At 47.5% G+C, this 19,827-nt stretch overlaps 2 protein-coding genes across 3 annotated transcripts in view; both read right to left on the minus strand.

Moving 5' to 3' along the window:
- Positions 1-1,757, minus strand: part of Svopl (SVOP like) — a 54,234-nt gene extending 52,477 nt beyond the window's left edge. Inside the window, exons 1-2 of the mRNA XM_029534917.1 lie at positions 1,668-1,757; positions 1,225-1,316 (exon numbers count right to left, since the gene is read on the minus strand). Of these exons, the coding sequence (XP_029390777.1) occupies positions 1,225-1,316; positions 1,668-1,749 (174 nt within the window). The 5' untranslated portion in view covers positions 1,750-1,757. The remainder of the gene's footprint in view (positions 1-1,224; positions 1,317-1,667) is intronic.
- A 6,297-nt stretch (positions 1,758-8,054) lies between these two features.
- The window catches only part of Atp6v0a4 (ATPase H+ transporting V0 subunit a4), a 49,848-nt gene continuing 38,075 nt past the window's right edge, over positions 8,055-19,827 (minus strand). Inside the window, exons 16-21 of one of the 2 annotated variants that reach the window (XM_029534915.1) lie at positions 17,333-17,549; positions 13,698-13,799; positions 12,568-12,675; positions 11,014-11,131; positions 10,002-10,173; positions 8,055-8,632 (exon numbers count right to left, since the gene is read on the minus strand). In XM_029534915.1, coding sequence (XP_029390775.1) covers positions 8,539-8,632; positions 10,002-10,173; positions 11,014-11,131; positions 12,568-12,675; positions 13,698-13,799; positions 17,333-17,549 — 811 coding nt within the window. In that variant the 3' untranslated portion in view covers positions 8,055-8,538. Of the gene's footprint in view, positions 8,633-9,701; positions 9,793-10,001; positions 10,174-11,013; positions 11,132-12,567; positions 12,676-13,697; positions 13,800-17,332; positions 17,550-19,827 lie in introns of those variants that run through there. The other variant, XM_029534916.1, reaches the window with a different exon arrangement.

The raw sequence follows: 19,827 nt of genomic DNA on the forward strand, positions 1-19,827 counted from the left end.
TTTCCCCAACTGAAGCTCCTTTCTCTGTGATAACTCTAGCGGGACTACTGTGCCTACCGCTGTACCCAATCAGATCTGAGGACTTGTACCTGCAGGACAGAACGAACACTGACATCATAGCAAGGAAGAGGAAGGAGAAATAAAGGAAGAGAGCATATTTGTTCGCGGGTTCTCTCCATGACACCGCTGGGACAGTCATAGGATCGTTTATTACAGTAATGTGGAGGCCTGGCGTGGAAAGGGGAAATCGTGATCCCTAACTGCCGGGCTTTCTTGTTAGTGTGTGGCTTGTCTCCCCTACAGGATCCCAGCTGTGCTCAGAGTTCAGATACTGGGATGTTTTAGCACAGGACTCAGACAGCGTGACCATCCCAGAGAAGCTTTCAATTTACCAAACTTGTCTTCCAATCTTTCTGCTTCCTCCTCCCAAGTCCTAGAATCACACCCATGTGATTAGTGGATATTTGGTGAAAGTCTTAAGAGAATTAAATATTTAGGACAGCAATCACCTAATCTACCATACCAAGCACCACAAAATAAAACCCCATTTCCCAAAAGAAACAGATTTGATCTTTGTACTGGGGGGAGGGGGGTATCTCTCCCAGAATCTTGCTGGAATTTCACATGCTAGGCAACCTCTTTTCCACCAGCCCTTCCTAAAACTTAAAAAAGCCTAAACGTGTGCATGTGAGTATAAGGGTCTGTGCCACTGTGTACATCTGGAGGAAAGTTAGATCTCACGTATCCCTAGCTGGCCTCAAATTCAACACCTAGCAGAAGAGAACCTTGAACTCCAGATCCTCTTCTAGATATCTGCCAAATACGGTGACTACAGATGTACCCACCATGCCTAGCACACAACACGGAGGATTTAGGAGAAACAAATACCACTGATATGAAGGGGATGACTGAGTCTCTTAGGGGATCTCGAGTCTTCCCGACAGCAGGTATTCCAGATAGTACCAACACATGCTCAGAGCTTGCGTCTACTCCACATGAAGTAACGCCAGTCCTTCCCTGCTCAGTGTAAACCTTTAAGATGAGTCTTGAGTTGCCAGAACAGACACATTGTTCCCAGCCAACCCACTGCAAAGGCTGACGAAACAATTTCCACAGGATTCCCACTCCCGGGAAGGGACAGCCCAGTGCTGGGGGTCCCCAGGAACTTAGTGCTAAACAGTGAGGACCGAGTCACAGCCGCAGAGCTTCTCCACGTGAGCTCACCCCGGTGCTGCCCATGATTAGGAAGAGTGCAATGTGGAAGCACCCGAAGCCGATGGTCTCCACTGCATCCTCCACCGTGAATGTCTTGGTCTCTGACAAGGAAGGCAAAGTATGAGGGCCACTGGGTATGGGGGCGGGGGAACCCTTGAGGACCATGGCCCACCTCTACAGGTACATTATCATTTATTACTCCCTCTTGTGTAGCCTAGACTGACTTCAAATGCCTACGTAGCTGAGGATGACCCTGAACTCCTGACTCTCATGCCTCTACATGGGATTACAGACATGTACCTCTGTACCCAGTTTATGTGGTACTGAGAATCAAATTTAGGGCTTTGTACAGGCAAACAGTCTCCCACCTGACCCACAGCCTTGACCCCTAATTCATTATTATAGCAATGTTAAGCACCAGTTTGAAAGCTGATGTTTGGGGGTGGTCTTACCTTTCTGCTGCGGTTCTGGGGCTGCCTGGCTCAGTTTCCGAAGGCTGATGATCGTCACGGGCTCTGTCTGTTTGGCTGCCATCTAGGTCACTGATTCCCCACACAGCTTCCCTAATGAAGCCAGGGTGAGTGGCAGAGAAGAAATACCATGCTATAGAATACATATCACATGCCAAGTCCACTCCATGTAAAATTGCCTTGAGCCCTCAAAAGTCCTAGACAGTAGATTGGTAGATAGGCTCAGTCAGCAAAGTGCTTACTGTGCACACATGAGGAGCTTTCTGTATATAGAGAACCCATGGGGAAAAAAATCTAATGTGGAGACAAGAAGATTCCTGGGGCTTTCTGGCCAGCCAGCATGGCCAGATCTGTGAGTTACATGCTAGTGAGAAACCCTGCCTCAGAAAATGGTGCACAGCATTCCTGAGTAACCACACCCTAGGTTGACCCGTAGTATGCACATACACATGCATGTACGTGTACAGGCACCTAAGTTTGACCTCTACATACAACACACATGAGCACCCACACCCGTGCACATGCAAGTCCTAGGATATTTTTGTCCTCCGTCATCCATTTTGTCTGTGACAGACTACTCTTGTGTTTAGAGTCCCTCTGCTGTTTACTGGCTTGAGGAATTTGCCTTCTGCTCCTCACCCCTAAAATGGGAATAATATAGTATTGCACCTAACTCCTAGCCTGGTGTGAGGAGCAAACAAGTTAGCTCACAGAAAGCACTTATCTTCCACCAGGTATGCACTGACCTGCTCTGTAAGAGGAAGCCAAGAGCACTGGTCACTGCTGCTGTTAGGACTGCTAATTAAGCATTTGCTGCCACACACACACACACACACACACACACACAGACACAGTGATGACTGACCCAAGCAACAGTGGCACAAGCCTTTAATCTCAGCACTCAGGAGGCAGAGGAATGTGCATCTCTGAATACAGAGTTCAAGACCAGGCTGGTCTACAGAGCGAGTTCCAGGACAGAGAAACCCTGACTTGATAACACACACACACACACACACACACACACAAAGACTGCAAAACCTGGAAATACAGTGAGGGTGTTAAAATGTATTTGTTCCTAGGAAATTAAAAATGAAAACCTCACTGGTTGACAGGGTTACATGGGAAGGTTCAGTGTCATCAAAACAAAACACTCAAAAGAGGCCGTATGAAGTCAATGACTCCGGGACAGACTGGGGAGGGGCTCACAAGCCACATAGAAACTTAAGCTCACACCCCTGGGAATAGCGATTATCAAAACGTTGGGAAAGGGCTTGAGGATGCAACTCAGTGGCAGAGCACGGGTGTGACACATGTGAAACCGTGGGACCCTCACATGCTGTTAGAGTGTAAATTGACACAGCCATCGTGGATAGAGTACGATGTTTCCTCAAAAAAAAAAAAAAAAAAAAAAAAAAAAAAGAAGAAGAAGAAGAAGAAGAAGAAGAAGAAGAAGAAGAAGAAGAAGAAGAAGAAGAAGAAGAAGAAGTAAAAGTAGAACTATCGTATTACACAATGGTTCAAACTCTAGGGACATGGGTCTCCAGAGGAACTGGAGGCAGCTATCCTAAAGGAACGCCTGTATCTCGGGTCATACTACAACATCACTTATAACAGCCAAGACAGGAAGCAACCTCACCATCTACTGATGGATATGCGCATAAGAAAAATGCATCGTGTACATACAACAGAGTGTTATCCAGTCATAAAAGAAGGAAATCCCGCCATTGTTAACAACATAGAAAGAGGCTGAGGATATGATATCAAGCAAATAAGTCGGGTATGGAAGGGATCAGTTTGACTCGGACGATGGTGCCGGGAAAGAGTAACTGCCAGGGATGCGAGGCAGGGGTATAATCTGGAAAGCTGGCACAGGATGCAGCCAGTGTGAGGGATGGACCCTACACAGGAGGCACACGACACTGTGTTCTATACTAAAACTTTATGCTAACTGCCTCACGAGATGATGGAGGAGGAAGAGAGAGGAGGAAGATGCCGCAGCAGCAGTGAAATGCAGCAACCGGAGGTGAGTAGATTTAGGCACAAACATTCCGGATGGCTCTACAGCTGTATACTTACCTCCAAATGGATACAGTCTCTGTGTGTGATTCGACAACTTCTTGTAGTCCAATAAAACTGACACATCACACCCAGACACACCCAGAAACAAGGCTCCTCTTCCTAAAGCCTAGAAGCCACAGACCGTTGCCTACAGCAGCCCAGGACAGGCATCCCTGTGTGTCAAGGGTTGGATACTTGGGCTCTGGCCAGCATTACGGTTTTCTGAGTTAGAACTTAGACAGGTACACAAACCCAGCCAACCGCTGGGGTAGCTGTCTTAGACAGGGCTTCTATTCCTGCACAAAACATCATGGCCAAGAAGCAAGTTGGGGAGGAAAGGGTTTATCCAGCTTACACTTCCACACTGCTGTTCATTATCACCAAAGGAAGTCAGGACAGGAACTCACACAGGGCAGGAACAGGGAGGCAGGAGCTGATGCAGAAGCCATGGAGGGTGCTGCTTACTGGCTTGCTTCCCCTGGCTTGCTCAGCTTGCTTTCTTATAGAACCCAGGACTACCAGCTCAAGGATGGCACCACCCACAATGGGCCCTCCCCTCTTGATCACTAATTAAGAAAATGCCTTACAGCTGAATCTCATGGAGGCGTTTCCTCAAGGGAGGCTCCTTTCTCTGCGATAACTCCAGCTTGTGTCAAGTTGACACACAAAAGCAGCTCATAGGGAGTACACTAAGAGGCAGGAACTCTAGGATGGAAAAGCATCCTAAAGTAAACCCACTTTCCCAGGAGTGGTCCCCTAGCTAGGTTCACTGGACCTTCCCCACTGGATTAACCCTTGAGGGAGTAGACAAGGGCCTGTCTCAATCTGGAGGTAGGTTCCGATCTTAAAACAGTTGATCTCACCCCTTCAGGAGCCTGCCAATGTGGGCAGTCATTTCTAAAATGACTGTCCTTTTTCCAAACACTGTTGAGACACTTCTTGGAGAGCTGTTCTTATTTGGTAAAGGTGTGTTACGTACACATGCGCTGGAGTACACACACACACACACACACACACACACACATGGGTCGGAGAACTCCTTGTGAGCTGCCTTCCCTCTCCCCCCCAGCCTCAGACATTTGTGTGTATGTGGAATGTGGAGAACAACCTCAGGTGTCATCCTCAGGAATGTCACCCATCACCCTTGAGACAAGGTCTCTCCTTGGCCTGGAGCTCACTGCTTAGGCTAGACTGGCCAGCCAGTGAGCCCCAGGTAATCCTCCTATTTCTGCCTCCCCAACACTGGGATTATAAGTATATGGTACCACACCTGGCTTTTTATGTATGTACTGGGGATCTAAACTCAGCTCCCATGCTTACACGGGCTAGCCCTTTCCCTCTGCCATCTCTCCATCCTCTAGTTAGTAACTTTTTATGAAGTAGTGGCTCTTGGTTATAAAACGGACTCTGTAGTGCGTTAAATACTCTCCTTCCCCGACAGCCGTCGGTCGCTGCTAACAGCTCCTCAGGTAGGTGAGGGCCTCATGAGGAAGAAGAGAGGAGAGGGAAAGGAGGAAGGGATGGAGGAAGGAGGCAGGAAGGGAGGGAGGGAAAGAGGGAAGACAGGGCAGAAGCTAAACCAAACCAACCCAGCAAAACAAGGAAAAGAACTAGCATCCCAGACAGTTCTTCCTTAAACACTGAAGTGAGGATGCAACGCATGCCCCTCAAACAACCAGAGAAGGGGACAGGGAGAGACATGGAGAGAATAATGGTTGACTCTGCTACTCAAAAGGGCAGGAGGGGCCCCCAAGTAACCAAACTGCCAGGAAGACTGATAACTTTATTCTCCTGTATTTCGATATACTAAATAGAAGCCAGAAATAATTGGGCCCCTGTAGATCTTTTTTACTGATGTGTGATGCAATTGTTTTATAGCATCATCAATAAGGGACTGGGTGAATACTTATATAAGGACCCCAATTTCAAATTCCTAGAACCCATATTAAAAGCCAGAATGCTGGCAAATACAAAAATGGATACTCACAGTCATCTATTGGATGGAACACAGGTCCCCTAAAGAAGGAGCTAGAGAAAGTACCCAAGGAGCTAAAGGGGTCGGCAACCCTATAGGAGGATCAACAATATGAAATAACCAGTACCCCCCAGAACTGTGTCTCTAGTTGCATATGTAGCAGCGGATGGCCTAATCGGCCATCAATGGGATCAGAGGCCCTTGGTCTGCAAAGATCATATGCCCCAGTACAGGGGAATGCCAGGGCCAGGAAGCTGGGTAGGTTGAGGAATAGGGTAGGGGGTGGGGGAGGGTATAGAGGACTTTGGGGATAACATTTGAAATGTAAATATCTAATAATAATAAAAAAAAAGAAGTGGGGAAAAAAAGCCAGTATGGTTGTGGCCCTCTATAACAGCACCAGGGGCAGAGCTGGGAGGGTCACTGGGTTTTGCTGGCTGCCGGTAGAGCTCCGGGTTCAATAAAAGACTCTTTCTCAAGGGAGTAAGGGGACAGTGATACGGAGAGCACCTGGGGTCCTCCTCTGACTTCTAGGAATGTGTATAGGGCACAAACCTATGTGCATGCACACACACACACACACACCTCCACATATACAATACATAAATATTAAAAAAAAAAAAAGTTTCGCACTCCTTTTGCCTCCAGTCACACACAAATAGTCAGCTCCCCTCTCTACAGTGAACAGCAGCAGTTAAAAACAGCCTGTTGCCTGAAAGTTTCTCACCTCTGTGTTCCTTGGAAAGTGTTCCAGGTCCCTGTGCACTGGCCAGGCTGTTGCCCCACAGCCCTCTGGCAGCACTGGGGGGCCTCTCTCCTCTGAACTCACCTTTCAGAGCAGCCTGGCCCCTTCCCTCCCCCCCCCCTTCACCTCACTTCTCCAGACTGGATTCATTAAGAAGCCACCTGGCATTCTGAGGTCACACCCCCTCCAAAACAGCCCTCACCGGATCCCTTGTTAACAGAGAAAATAACAGTGTTCCCAGAGACAAAACGCAGCTGCCAAGCCTCCAGGGACTCTGCCTTGTCACTCTCAGGCTGGGGGTTGGGGGGAGCATTTCTGAAAGAGTAGGGGTGAGTGGTGCCTTTGAGCCATCGACTTGGAGTGCATTCTTTAGATGTATGTCCAGAAGAACACTGAGAACTTAAAACTCCCTGAGGGTTGTGGCAGTAGGAGAGCCATGGGCTTCTCAGTCGTCATTGGCTTGAGCATCTCCTCTATTGCCCAGGTCTTACAATCCCTCTTCTATAGAGAGGTGGAGAGCCCTCTATGCACCAAATGGTGCCTGTGTTTGAGCTCCTCATCATGTGCATCATTGGACAAGAAATGGAATTATTCTCCCCGTCAAGTGCATAGAAGATTTGGGCATTGCTTCTATCATCCCCAGTCAATCTCGACACAGGTCAGCAAATCTTATCTAAAAGATAAGATTCCCAAGCTGGGAAGATGGCCGGTGGATCAGGTGTTCACCACACAAGCATGAGGACCTAAGTTCAAATCCCGCAGAAGCTATGTAAAAGTCAGGCACAGTCGTGTGCGTCTATAATCTCACTGTGCCTAAAGCAAGATGGGAGTCAGAGACAGGAGGTTCCCTGGAAGCTCACAGGCCAGCTAGCCTGGTGCACCCAGCAGCATGGGAAGTTGTCGTTAATCTCCATAAGTGTCATGGCGGACATGTGCCTGCACCTGTACACGCTAACACACGCAAGCATACTCCCATCTAAAAGGAATCTTTGAACACGATCAGCTCTTCATGTAAAAAGGACTTAGTCAACTGTGGAGCATTACAAATGTGACTCAGTCTTACTTCTAGGGTTTCAATAGAGTTGGCAGGCCATTCAGAAAGACCGGTGCACGGGAGGAATCTCCACAGGCACTTGGGGGAGTTCAGGGATCCTAATAGGTTGGTTCTGGGCCCTCAGTCCCCCAACTATGAGGTAGTCTCCTTCTTTGTACACTGTTTCCATAGCCCACCATGCCGCTGCATCCCCTGCTCCAGTTACCCCAGCACAGTGTGTGTTAACAATAAACAGCGCCCCAAGAATGATGTCATGTGGTCATGTTTCATTTCTCAGGACTTAGCAATGCAGAGAGCCAAGCTGAACCTCCCTCTCCCACAGAGGGCATTAGCTGTGCTTCCTCCTGTGGGGTGACAAGGTTTGAGAGCCCCTAAACTTGTAATGCTAAGCCCCAGGCCTGGGGGGGGGGAGGGAAAACAAACCTGATCCTTTCCCTGGGGATTAGGTTGTGTAACCCCATTGTTCTGCGTTGGCATTTAAATGCCAATGCTAAATGTTAAGGATTAATTTGGAATAACGACATCTTAAAGAAACAAGTGAAGAAAGCAGACGTTTATTTTCATGATTATAACACTTGAAATACGCCAGGACTTCAGGTGAGGGGGCTCCTGCCTGTCACCTCAGCATTTGGGAAGTAGGGGCAGGAGGAGCCTGGGTTCAAGGTCAAGGACATCCTTGGCCTGTGTGGTTATTTCCAGAACAGTTAAAGCTAGAGAGACGTTGTCTCAAAACAGAAAGAAAGTAAAATAAAAATAAACTATCACAGGAAGATAGCGGTCTGGTGTCCCCCTTCCCCGTTTCCCAGTTATTTTAGTATTTGATCATGAAGACTACACATGAAGTCCAAATGATTCATCAAAATAGCCCCTCAGTTAGGTGGATAAGTCCTGTTAAATACTGCACCTTACACAGCTTCACGCTTCAGATAGCCAAGAAGGGCTTCGGCACGGGACACCTGGCCCGGGCTGACGTCAGAGACGAGAGTGGATTTCTTCAGCCTGCACCAGGATACAGACAGGCCTACTCCTCAGCCGTCCCTTCCAGGACGTGCTTAAAGGAGAAGGGGCAGAACTTGGAGCCAGCCCCCTCATAGAACTTGTTCTGGAATTCCACCCTATGGTGATAGGGAAAAGCAAGAAAAGCAGACTGAGCCAGGTGTGGTGGCGCACGCCTTTAATCCCAGCACTCGGGAGGCAGAGGCAGGTGGATTTCTGAGTTCGAGGCCAGCCTGGTCTACAAAGTGAGTTCCAGGACAGTCAGGGCTATACAGAGAAGCCCTGTCTAGAAAAACCAAAAAAAAAAAAAAAAGATAAGAAAAGCAGACTGAAGTGCCAGCTAGAGGCAGGCAGGCAGGAGCAAGGCGCAGAACACCATGGGAACCAGATGACCTTTTGAGCCTCCTTACCACGCCTTCTTCCTCCCACTTCTCTTCCTCAGGCTTCACCAGCCACAGCACACCCCTCCCCCACATCATGAACTTCCACAGCCTCCATCCAAGCAAGGACGCGCTCCTCCCCGCCCCGCCCCCCAACACACTGATCATCTGAGTACATGAGGCGTCAGCTCTCTATGTGGCTTCCCATCTCCACCCTGACTTCCAGTTGCAGAGTCCAAAATGAACAGAAGCTTGGCCTGTATCCTTCCTTTCTCTCTCTCTCTCTCTCTCTCTCTCTCTCTCTCTCTCTCTCTCTCTCTCTCTCTCCTCTCCTTCCTCTCCTCCCAGCTCCTCCCCCTACCCCAACCCCCACCACTCCTACTCCCTTTTCCCTTCAGAAAAGGGCAGGCCTCCCAGAGATAGCAACTAAACATGGCATATCAAATTGGCCTGCGTTTTTTAAAGTCACTTCATGTCCAGCATTACCCTCGCTCATTTCTGTATTGTGGTGCTACAGAGGTGTGCTTCAAGCAATCGAGGGAAATGTCAGCATGGTGACAGGAGACGCCTCAATTCTCTCCACTCAACATGTAAACATAAGAATATTTTTTAGGACTAGAGAGGTGGCTCAGTCTTTAATGGCACTGGCTGCTCTTTCAGAGGATGATTTGATTCCCAGCGCCCACATGGCAGCTCATGAGTGTGTATAACTCCAGTCCCAGGGTATCTGACGCCCTCTTCTGGCCTCCACAGGCACTGCATACATAAGGTATATAGACAAACACACTGGCAAAACACTCATATGTATAAAATGAGTGTGTACCAAGGATGGTCGGTCGGGATAGCTTTACGACAACACAGCATCCTCTACCCAGCTGCACCGTAGTCTCTGAAGCCAGCTGTAGTGACGAGAGCAAATGAGGGCTTCATGACAGGGCAGCCAGCACATCTGCATACATGTGAACATCCGTCACACCATGCATTCTATCCATTTATATGGATAACTAAGGTTCCACAAACGGAGTTGAATTGTGACTCTGACCAGCCAGCCCTGCGGATGGCCCTTCCCCAATTCAGCCCCCAGCTCCCTGGGGACGAGCAGGCTTACCAATGCAGCCGGAGGGCGTGCAGAAAGGCTGAGAGGCCCTCCATGATGAGGAGGATGGCCACGGTGAGGACGGCGAAGACCGCAAAAATGATGAAGACGCCAACGAGCCCTGCCCAGCCTTGAAGGCGAAGGCCGATGCTCATGACCATGGTCCACAGCACCTCGGACAGCTCTGTGGGAGCAAGGAGGGACATCCTCAGCCTCCAGCCGTGTCACACACACATCGCTCAGTGCACAGCCCTCTCAGCCTATCACCTCAGATGCCAGGGTGCCTCTGAGGGTCATGCAGGAGCTTGTGCACCACAGCTTTGATCACTGTGGTGGAGCTTCCAACAAGAACCAGACAAATTACTCAGCACCACACTGATCACCAGGGAAAGTAAGCCAACTAGAGCTGTCGGCAGCAAAAGGAACAAATCTGAAATAACACGAGATAGGCACAAAAATGCTACATCTAAAAGAATGCATGAAGCACGGTTTGCCTGTGGCCCTCCCTGGGCTCCTGTGTTGAGATCTGAACTTTCCACCTCACAGTATTTGGAGACGGGGTCTTGGAGGGGAGGTGATTGGAAACATGAGAGGGGTCCCTTTGCCATGGGATTAGGGAAATTAAGAACTTGTTCACTGTGACATCTCAGCTCTCACTCCCCGACACGTCTGCATGAGGATGTTAGAGAAGCAAGCTTCCATCCCAGCCCACCCACACTGGCCCTCTCATCTCAAACTTCCAGCCTCCCGAACTGTAAGAAAAATCAGTGACTGGCTGAAGCCACACAGTCTGATGTGGCATTTTGTCACACCAGGCCCATGCTAAGATTCTGTTCACATAAATTCAGAAGCATGGGAAACTATAGTAGGTTGCTTAAGGACCAGAAAGACACCAAGGAAAAGCGCTAAATGACCCAGGGAAGGCACTTGTGCTTATGAATGCAGTAAGCCTATTCTCTTGATAGTATGGGTGCCAACTCCTCTCCCCTCCCCCTGCCCCACCATTCCCAGGTTGCACACTCACCTGCATGAGCCAAGCTGAGGGCCCAGAGCCGAAGGTATGAGGCTGTATTGGAGATGCAACCCAGGCAGTACTCAATGGTGTGGATGGCTTGGTGGACAAAGATGTCTCCAAAGTTGAACTGTGAAAGAGCATTTTCTATCTCATTTCATTAATTCTTTCTCTCCCTTCCTTTTTCCTTTTACAGTGGGAACATTAAAATCTAATTTCCCTTTTTATTACAGTAATCTACATACTTATGGTATAGGATATATTGTAATAAATTTTCATCATATCAGGGTAATTGGGGGGCTTTGAACTCCTGTCTTCCAGTTAGTTACAAACTGTATCTTAGATTACCATCAGCCAGAGTCAATGTGGGCTGGGATAGAAAAGGGAGGAATGGGGACATAAGGAATGGAATGGGAAGACAGCCAGCAAAGTCAAGAGTTCTAACATTCGGGCTGGAGAGATGGCTCAGCTCACTGACTGCACTTCCAGAGGTCCTGAGTTCAAATCCCAAGCAACCACATGGTGGCTCACAACCATATGTAATGGAATCCGATGCCCTCTTCTGGTTTGTCTGAAGACAGTCACAGTGTACTCATATACATAAAATAAATATTTTTTTTAAAAGAATTCTAACATTTTCTTAAGGCCTTTTTCCCTTTTCAGCTGCAAACCTGCAATTTTCTAGAAATCTCGCCAAGAAAAAAAAATCCATCTACAGCAAAGGGCATGCCCTAAACCCCTTGTACAACTCTGGTGGCTTATCGGTTATGATATTCTCCAGCGTACTTCTGGAGCCAGCCTGCACTCTCACCAGGAAGAGAGGAGAGAAGAAAGGAGTGCTGAGAGCCCTTTGAATTGTAACGATGACTGTACTGGCTGACTCACTGAGTATTCCGGGACCATGAAGAAGGAATCAGTTGGGGTCAGGGATCATACAGGACTCAAGGTGCTGCCAAGGATGGCATTGATAACCCTGGCTTGGAGGACGGGGTAGCTGACTTACGGGGGCTGAGCTTGGGGTGACAGTGAGCTGCATGAGAGGAAGCATTCCGCAGGGAATTCTAGACATGAGGCCGAGGCTTAGAAAAGCCAGATACATTATATTGAAGAAAAGAGCTGGGATCCACAGCAATCCACTGCTTACGTCAATACCTCAAGCTAGACACAAGCTGTGGCACCAGAGGTGGCACCCGTGCTAGGCTCACACAATGTTTCTGGTGCAGCTCGAGGGACCCTCTAGGCTGCTGGGCTGATAGGTTGGTTGGCATGCACATGCTCTTAAAGATAACAGCAGTAATTGGCTACTGCTGTTATCTTTAAGATATAATTGGCTAAAATAGTAAAGCATTTTCATAGTCGATGTTAACTCCCTGTTCTGAGCTACGTCCCTGGGCTATCTGAAACCTTCTGACTAAGGAGCCATAGGCTGAGACCAGCAGAGGCCCGTAGACCCCCCCTAGCCCGTGCTGAGTTCATTCAGGCACCCGTGTTACTGTAAAGATCATATCCCAGTCCTAGACTCTATGCAAACTGAGAAGCTGGCCTTTGGTACTCCATCTCAGATACCTCCTCCTCATGGCCGTCCTTCATCCCATGGGCACCTGCAGTCTTCTTAGCAGAGGGGCCCGAGTGGTCACCCTCCACGGCATCCTCGTGGATTGTGAAAGACTGCAGCTGTTGACAAGCAAGGAGAGGAAGACACGAGTTATTAAAGTATTGGCCTCCGAGTTATTAAAGTATCAACGAGAGAGTGGCCCTCATTCGGTGTCAGCGAGGTATCTCTCGTCTATCATGCTATGATTATTTGGCCTTTTGCTTGGTTATTCTCCTTCTCCAGACCCCACATAAATGATAGCTGAGGTTAATAGGCACCTTGCATTTTAGAAAAGTCGAATGTAGTGCCTACAGCCGTTGAAGGTATCTAAAAATCTCAATAGAGTCGGCTATATCTTCTGCACTGACAGAAGACATCGGGAAGCCATCCAAGTTCCCCGGAAGGGGTTAATCTCCCCAAATACTATTTGCTTTATGTTACTGTACAACCTGGGTACATCTGAGGCTCAAGGCAGGTTAAACAAAAGAAAAAAATATTGATTGAAGTTGATATTTGGCAATAGCAGGAAGTTATTCATAAATTAAAACTGTCCTATTTGAATGTGTCTACTATGAGGGTTTCCTAAGATATAGGCTGTAGCACCACCTTCTAAAAGTAGAATTATATGGGGGCCATGGTGGTGTTTGCCTGTACTCCTAGTACTAGGGAGGCAGAGGCAGGAGGATTGCTTCAGGTTGAGGCTAGTGTGAGCTACATAGTGAATACCAGATCAGCCAAGGCTATACAGTGAGACTCTGTCTTTAAAAAAACAAAAGGTAAGTCGAACAGCAGTCTAGATGCTTAGTAATCTTCAGATTAATTCCGAATAATTAATCCAGAATTAATTCTGGCTAGGACACACACACACACACACACACACACACACACACATCCTATGAGCAGAGTCTAAAGATTTCAAGACTTACTTGTTTGGGAAATGAACAGTCATTGTGCTAGAAGAAAAGAGCCCTCGAGGGACTCTATACTCTTGAGACCTCCCCAGGCCCCGCAGGGAAGTCCACCACTCTCTCCCCAGTGGAGACTTCATTTCTAGGAGTGTGTGCTATGATCCACAGCAGGCAAACTAAAAGCCAGTCCTTACCTGAGATTTCTGGTGCTTGGCTCTAAGGACAAATGGCTTAATCAAAAGCATCCACGGTACAGACACCAGCGCTATGATGACAAAGAAAGTCTGGACTTCTTGCTGTAAGATCAAAACGACGACCAGTCACTAAGATGACCACCAAGTGTCCTTCCCATGCACAGTGGGATTTCCCCCGCATCCCCTGTACCATCTAAAAGCTCCTCAACAAATCACCCTCACATTTGCTGTGTTCCTTGTGTAGACAGAGAAATGCTGTCCTGTGGTGCTCTGTGCCCATGGAAGGATGCAAACCATTTCTGCATTGCTTACTCTCTATGCAGCCCGTGCGATATTCTCACAGCACATAGAGCCAGTCAAGTCCTCTCAGGACTCGCTATGAAGACAGCTGTTTCTCTCCCCTTTTACTCTGCTACAAGGCATGGTTACCCTGGTTGCAGGAGAAAACTGGCAGGCCACGTGACTCCAACCAGCTCTCCACTGAAAACCTTGGTCGTCTTATAGTCAATCAATAATTACATATTTCTTCCAGTGTGAGGTAATTATTTGTGCTCTCTCATCCTCCTTCCCTCTCCTTCCCCCTTCAAAAAGAAACCAAGAGTTCCCCCACACCCTCTACAAGGCTTTCTGCCTCACACCCTCTCCCTGTCATAGGTTGGGATGTCTGCCAAGCACTCAGAGCCCAGTTTCTCATGGTTTCCCCCTTTGACCACTGCTGAGACCCAAGAGGAGTCCCCAGCTTCACATTTCCTTTCAAGCCCCTCCCCCACTTTGGTTTTTTGTTTTGTTTTGTTTTGTTTTGTTTTTTTCTTTTTTAACACATTTCTCATCCACATTTCCCAGTTCTGAGGAGCGATTCAGCTGCTCTTGTGGAAAGAGGGGCAGGAGTCTTGGCTAGGGCAGGGACAGAAAAGTGCTCCGGAACTAAGGAAATGCAGCAGGCGAGCCTTCCAGTTTCCTCAGCTGCTCTCACCAGCTCAAGGTTCCTGTCAGGTAGCGGTGGCAACACATTCTACCCGGTGGAAAATTTTTTGAAACATTTTATCTGCTCAGTCTCCTCCCCTCCATTTTCCATGCTCGAAAGAGGGAGGAGTCACACGTCCTCACCCTGTTCTTACCCAATGAAGCCCCTGTACATAAAGCTACCTCACTGCTGTATGTCCAGTTTTTCAACCAGACCTCCCGTGCCTGGACCTAGCAAGGGGTGTGTATGGGAAGACAGACAGAGCAAAGCTGAGAGGAGACTTTAGTGACTGCCATTTGTTCCGATCTTGTGACCCCCGACTGAGGTTATGGAAATCTCAAACCGTGTCAACATTAATTAACCTTTCTAGGTGGCCTTGGGAAGGCAACCAATGCCCTGTAATGTTTTGGACTAGAAGAAGAAGTTGGGAAGCCACGCCTGGTGCCTCTTCGAAACTAAGTGAACCCCTGGCCCCTCTACACTTAGTTAACACTGGAAACACTCGGTTACTCTATCCAAATCCTACTTGAAAGGATTTGTTACTTGGTTACTCTAAGGCCAGCATCTACAAGAAAAGGTTTGTTTGGGAAATCCAAAGAAACATTCATTCTGATGCCAGCTCGGGATAAAGGAACCTTTAAGACACACTCCCTTTGTGCCAGCATTCTGGGGCCAGCTAAGGTTGCCTTATACGTTGAACAAGTCAGACACAAAAGGGCCTGCTGAGGTAGGTTTCTTCTCTGATTATTATCTAAAACTGTCTGGTACAAAAGCCTTGTCAGGAGGCAGGTTTTCTTGCTTGATGCCTCCAGAGGGAAGGGAACACAACGGAAGGGCCAGGAAAAAGACTCAAAGTCAGCTGGGACACTTAATGCTTGCAGGTCCTGGCTTCCAAGGAAGAGCCGCCAGTGTGATCCTAGCCACAGAACTTGGTCCAGAGGAGTCAGGGTAGAAGGGGGTCTTCCACTTATAAAAAGCAGCCTTCTACCTGCATTAGCTCATCTCTGGGTGAGGCCAGAGTAAAAGGATGGTTCATTTAGTTCTTATTACATCCAGTCCCAAGGGAGCATTTCTATTTTTTCAAGATAAAATACATTTTATGGGGAGAAGGAGCATGCTGGACAGGAAGCAGGGAGGACAAATGAGACGAAGTATGACGACAGGTATGTGTGATGGTGCCGCCATGAAACCCGTGATATGCACACTCACCTAAACACTTACATGTGTATGGTGGTGCCTGATGAAACCCGTGATAAGTATGCTCACCTAAACACTCACTAAGATACCTAACAGATAAACATTTAAATCTGCTGAAAATAATAATTAATACTCAACTGTCCATCTCTGCAAGTTCCACATATGCATACCCAGCCAAAAATATTAACAGAACAAAACTCTCTGTTCTGAACACATTCAAGATCCTTTTCTAGTTGTTATTTCCCCTAGAAAATGGTGTTACAGCAAGTTAATGGCATTTCCAGATGCCAAGGTGATCCAGGGAATGTAGGGGAGAGCTTGGCACAGTGGCACACTCCTTTAGTCCCTGCACCTGGGAGGCAGAGGACGTGGATCTCTGTGAGTTTGAGGCTAGCCTGCTCTACAAAGTGAGTTCCAGAACAGTCAGGGTTGTTATACATAGAAACCCTGTCTCTGGGGAGAGTGGTGGAACATGAGGGATTACGTGGGCTCTACACAAATACTGCACCATTTTACACAGGAGATTTGAGCATCTGTGGATCTGAGGCTCGAGAGGGGTTTTCTATGCCCGAGGACAGGGACAGCTGTAAAGCTGATAAAGAGGCTAAAGGAAATGGGAAAGGTCAGAGTGAGAGTAACCCTAAACTGTTGGAACATACATCCATAGAAGAACAGAAAGTGGGGGTGAGCGCCAGCTGACTTTGGGAATCATGGGATAGCGTGAACCTGGCCCACACTTTTCCAGAAATCCACAGTCTGTGGAAAAATAGGAACTTCTGCTTTGGGTTTTATTTCTATTTTCTTTCAATGTGAACCTTAGTTAAAGTTTTAACAAAAGATTTTATTCGTTTGTTTGTTTGTTTATATTTAGACAGAGTGTCACTGTGTAGCCCTGGCTGTCCTGGAACACTTTTTATACAAGACCTCAAACTTAGACATCCATCTGCCTGGGCCTCCCAAGTGAAACCTTTAAGGTATTTATTTATTTATTTATTTATTTATTTATTTATGTTTATTTTGCATGCATGCAGAGATCAAAGGAAAACTTTCAGGAAGGAACAAATGCTCCTTCCACCATATGGCTCCCAGCAATTGAACTTGGTCATCAGAATGGCAGGCAGTGAGCACTTACCTGCTGCTGAGCTATCTATCTTGCCAGTCCAAGATTTGTAAACCTTCAAGGTTTAAAACTTAAACTGGAGCATTTTACAGTTCGAGCCAATCCATCAGAAGGATTATTTTTCTTCTTTTCCTAGCCAGTTTCCAACTCCTCAACAATAATGTCCCTTGTGCATTACCCCGGCAGGAAGACTGGCAGCCACAAAGCTGTGCCAGGTTTAATGAGAACACAAGGTTCTACCCGGAGTGCTAAGATGGCTCAATCTTGCAAAGAACGACTCTGCAGTACTTGGACTGTGAGAGACATTTTACAGAACTGAGTGGGTCTGAGGAGGTATTTTCAAAGCAGAGCTACCTGATGGCCGTACAGGGGTGCATTGGAAGAGTCATCGTAGTCGAACAGAAACATGCCGATAAAGTGGATGAGGATGCTCGGAGCCTTCCGGGATGTGTGGGCATCATAACGGCACCACTTGAAAATGATCATGAAAACCAGGTATCCAAACAGACTCAGCATAAAAATCATCTCGGGGATGAACTGCAGAATGATGTTGAGGGTTCTTCTGAAGTAACTAGGGGTGGAAAACACCGGTAAGATATAGGCTGGTGAGATGGCTCAGTGGGTAAGAGCACCCGACTGCTCTTTCGAAGGTCCAGAGTTCAAATCCCAGCAACCACATGGTGACTCATAACCATCCGTAACAAGATCTGACGCCCTCTTCTGGAGTGTCTGAAGACAGCTATAGTGTACTTACATATAATAAAAAAAAAAAAAAAAGACAGAACCTTAACAGAACACGTGCTCACCCTAGAGCACACAGTGCTCATTTCCTTCTTGAGCACCTGCTGGCATACAGGGTACCCACCCTCCTGGCAAACACAATGTGCAAAAGAGAAAAAAAGGCAACAAGGGGGCGGTGCTTTTGCACAGATTTGGGGAACCTAGGTCTAGAAGGAATCATGCAGTGATCTGGTCACAACTTCTCATGGAGACTTAACTCCCAAGTCATATTTGAAGGTGAAACAAAGCAATAACAAGACATTTTGGAGCTTTTCTCCTACGCGTGTGCTAAGACAGGGGCTCCTAAACTACAGCCTGGGCTAGACGGAGCCTGGAAACGAAGAACGGAAGAATGATTCTAACATGAGGCTGGAGAGGTGGCTTGGTGGTCAAGACTGAGATGCTCTTCCCAAATTGGATTCTCAGCTCAGGTAAATTAATTTCAGTTCCAGGGCTTCATTTTCTGGCACCCACACACATCTCTCTCTCTCTCTCTTTCTCTCTCTCTCTCTCTCTCTCNCCTGTATCTTTTAAAAACAATGGCAGAACAATTGACCTATTTCATTCTTATGGAGATATGATGACACTTCACTCCCAGCACCCACACACATCTCTCTCTCTCTCTCTCTCTCTCTCTCTCTCTCTCTCTCTCTCTCTCTCTCTCTCTCCACAGAAAAAGAACAGTGCCCAAGACACCTAGCCCGTGTGAGACCCTATGTGCAAATTCTAATACCTCAAGAAAAGAAAAAAGGAAAGTATTTTATGATCCTGAAACTGTGTAAATTCTCTCAAGACACAATTCCAAGGTAGAGTAATAGAAAGTTCAGAATCTTCTGCTGTAAGACCGAGCCCTACCAGGCTGAGAGGGGAGCTATAGAGATAGAAGAATTCCTGCTGTATAAGGAGGCCAATGACCATCCAGCTGGAAAGCCCTTCCCACAGGTCTTTAGCTTCAGCACTTCCCTCAGGGCACCACATCCTTGGTTTTCCAAGCAGAATTATGTCTGTGGCCTCACAAGTTACAGTCACCCTGTAGCTGGTTCTTGCCTACAAAATGAGACCAGAAACGGCACCTGCTACTTTGAATGGAAGCTTTAAAACTCATGAGTAACTCTCTACTTTTTCTTTGGCATGGCACCTGCAGGGCTCCAGGTAGTGGCCACCCATCCTCTAAGTCCCCTTGGTGTAAGGATGACAAATGTGGAACCCAGGTGAGCCCAGCAGCTATGATTCATGGTCTTAATCCGTTGAGGTTGGAGTTGTTCATTTTCCTGCAACCTAACCTATTCTTGTCATGTATCTCTGTTCTCTTCCTTCCTCTCTCTTTCCTGCTTTACTTTCTCCTTAAAGGGGGGGGGGGTGAGATAGCTCAGTGGTTAAGAGCACTGACTGCTCTTCTGAAGGTCCTGAGTTCAAATCCCAGCAACCATATGGTGGCTCACAACCATCCGTAATGAGATCTGACGCCCTCTTCTGGTGTGTCTGAAGTCAGCTACAGTGTACTTATGTATAATAATAAATAAATCTTAAAAAAAAAAAAAAAAACAGGATCTCCCATAGCCCAGGCTGGCCTTAAACTTGCTATATAGGTAAACCTTGAATTTTTGGTTTCCCTGCCTCTGCCCAAGTACTAGAATCACAGGTGTGCATGTGCAATTCCATTCTGCAGTGTTGGAGACTGAACCTAGAGCTTTATGCACACCAGGCAGACACTGTACCAACTGAGCCACATCTTCCATGCTACTTAGCTTAACATGATAATCTCACACTGTCACTAGGAGCTCAAGTTGAGACTTAAACTGACTGATTCAAGCTCTCCCTCATTTCTGTGGGCCAATGCCCCGCTTACTCCTAGGTAGCAAGGGGGATTTGTGTGGCACCTGCACTCAGCTGCCATGTTCAAGGCACACTGAGCAAGCATGTACAATGCTCTCCACACACACTGCTAGCATCAGTAAGTTTAAGAAGCTTTCAAGGGACGGATGTTGATGGAAGGAGAGGAACAGAATGCAACATGAACAGACGAGAGGGAGAGAGGGAGAGAGAGAGAGAGAGAGAGAGGGAGAGAG

Source organism: Mus pahari, chromosome 2 (assembly GCF_900095145.1).
Source record: "Mus pahari chromosome 2, PAHARI_EIJ_v1.1, whole genome shotgun sequence".
NCBI classification, from domain to species: domain Eukaryota; kingdom Metazoa; phylum Chordata; class Mammalia; order Rodentia; family Muridae; genus Mus; species Mus pahari.